This window comes from Aplysia californica, unplaced genomic scaffold (genome assembly GCF_000002075.1).
Source record: "Aplysia californica isolate F4 #8 unplaced genomic scaffold, AplCal3.0 scaffold00856, whole genome shotgun sequence".
Classification (NCBI taxonomy): Eukaryota; Metazoa; Mollusca; class Gastropoda; order Aplysiida; family Aplysiidae; genus Aplysia; species Aplysia californica.
This window is the reverse complement of record NW_004798126.1, coordinates 92,603-94,975: the sequence shown is the minus strand read 5'-3', so window position 1 is coordinate 94,975 and position 2,373 is coordinate 92,603. Positions and strand designations below refer to the sequence as shown.

The window sequence follows — 2,373 nt, the reverse complement described above, 5'->3', positions numbered from 1 at the left end:
TCTCTCTCTCTCTCTCTCTCTCTCTCTCTCTCTCTCTCTCTCTCTCTCTCTTTCTCTCTCTCCCTCTCTCCCCCTCTCCCCCCACTCTCTCTCTCCCTATCTTTCTTGCTCTTCTCATGTCGGGCCAATTTTCTAGCAGACTGTCTTTCTCTTTATCTGTTTTTTTCTCTCTCAAATTTTCTGTATTTCCCCCTCACTCACTATCTCTTTCCTCTTGCTCTCATTCTCCCTCTCCCTCTTCCCCCTCTCTCTCTTTCTCTCTCTCTCTGTCTTACTTTTCTCTGGTTCTCTTTATCCCCCCCCCCCCACATCGTTCCCCTTATTCCTTGGCCCCTACTTTATTGTCCTTTCATTGTTTTTGTCTCTACACTTGAGTTGTAACTTTTTTTAATACCCATTTGCTTGTGATTGCACATTTCATCCACCTTTAGTGAACCCATATACTTTTTAAAAAATCTGAATGAACTTGTTAAATTCCAGGGGTGGTTCACACTTTAAACTTCTATTCAGTTTTCTGTCAACTGTTTCAAGTGTGTTGATTCTCTCCACAGGAAATGCTGCACAAGTCTCGAGAGGACAGTACAGGGGTCAACTTAGAGGTCAGCGAAAGTATTCTAGGGTCGTGTACAGAGCTGATGAAGGTAAGAGTGTTGTTGAGTTGGGTATGATTGGATGATTGGCAGGGATGCGGTGTTACCATTTTTTTCTTTTATTACACTATTACGTTTACTATAAGAAAGGTAGCTATTCTTGTCACAATTTATTTTTTTTCGCTATAACCCCAAAGTAAATGTGTCTGCAAACCGTCTTTTTGTTTGCAAATACTAGTTTGAAAATTTTCAAGTATTTTCTCCAAAAAAATCCCTTTCCTTTTATATAACATGTCATCATGTGAAAAGAATTTTGTAACTGAAACTGGGATTAAAAGACATGTTTGTATGAGTGCAAGAGAGGATGTGTGACGCAGTATGCCTGATTGCATGCCTGCGTGCATGTGTGTGTGGTGAAACGCCAAGCCAATGTGCCAGTGACTGGACAATAAAGATAAATCTCATCTAATTTAAACTAGATTTGAACTTGGAATTTTCTCCTGTTTCTTTCCCCAGTCTATCAAGGTGCTTGTGGAGAAGTCTCGAGATCTTCAAAAAGAAATTGTGTCATCAGGCAGGGTAAGTCCATACATTTATTACACTATCGTTATTATTATTAGTATTATAATTATTATCAGTATTATTATTACCATCAATATAATTATTACCATCATTATAATTATCAATCACCATCATTATTATTATCATCATCTTTATTATCATCATCGAGGGCAAACAAAACCCGAAAGATTTCAGGGTACAGTAGATACTCTCAAAGACGGCCACCCATTGTAGAGGAGAAAAGTGGCCATCTTAGACAGGCAGATATCTTAGACTGTGTCATTTTAAAATGGTTCTTTTTTTTTGAGTCACAAGGGGGGGAAATGGGAAGTGGCCATTTGGACAAGTGGTTGTCTTGGACAGGTGGCAGTTAGAACAGGTTCAACTGTAGTTAATAGTGACAATTTCTAAGTGACAATTCTTTTTCTGACAATTTTTTGTGCCAGTTTTTCAGTGAAAATTTTTGAGTGCCAGTCTTTGAGCGACAATTTTTTCAGTGAGAGTCTTGTTCCTCTTACAGGGCACGACATCTGCCACAGATTTCTACAAGAGGAACCACAGGTGGACGGAGGGCTTGTTGTCTGCAGCCAAGGCCGTGGGCTGGGGCGCCACTACGCTACTGTGAGTACAACCACACACAAGGTCACAGTCAGAGCACCATTCACTACAGTACCTCAGAATTACAAAGCTCTATTCAACATTTTTGGCCGTTTTGAGTTACTAAGACCATGAGGTCAGAAACCAAAAGTTCTATCTACTCTATCAAAATTGTAATATAATTCGGAGTCGTTATCAAGATATTCAAAGAATTGCATTCGAAATAGCTTGACATGTTATGAAACTCAAATTTTTTTATATCAAATTTCTCAAAACTAGGTCTTGAGCACCAAAAAAATTGCAATTCTAGGGTAGTGAATTGCTTAAGTCATTTTTTTGTTTGAGAAAAGTTACAAAAACAGTGCTTACTTATGTCGACCTTATGACTTGGGAAAATGTGATGACATCTCAATAGTTACACTTTTAGTACACAAGGCTTCATGAAGCCACAATAACCCTAGCTCAAAGAAAAGGGCGCTGCACAGTGCACTGACATGTTTGTAAAATTGTTCTCCTTTGATGCAAATAGCCATCACAGGGATCAAGAAATTGTAACTTTAAAGTTTATTTATTTATATTATTCATTATTGATTGGGGGGGGGGGGGGTTTTTTTTTTTTTTTTTT

The 2,373-nt window shown here is 38.4% G+C and overlaps 1 protein-coding gene across 1 annotated transcript in view; it reads left to right on the top strand.

The window, feature by feature from the left end:
• LOC101858070 (huntingtin-interacting protein 1) overlaps nucleotides 1-2,373 on the top strand; it is a gene marked incomplete in the record, with an annotated part of 68,606 nt that overhangs the window by 57,222 nt on the left and 9,011 nt on the right. Inside the window, 3 exon segments of the mRNA XM_013089008.2 lie at nucleotides 552-641; nucleotides 1,107-1,169; nucleotides 1,672-1,772. Coding sequence (XP_012944462.1) covers nucleotides 552-641; nucleotides 1,107-1,169; nucleotides 1,672-1,772 — 254 coding nt within the window.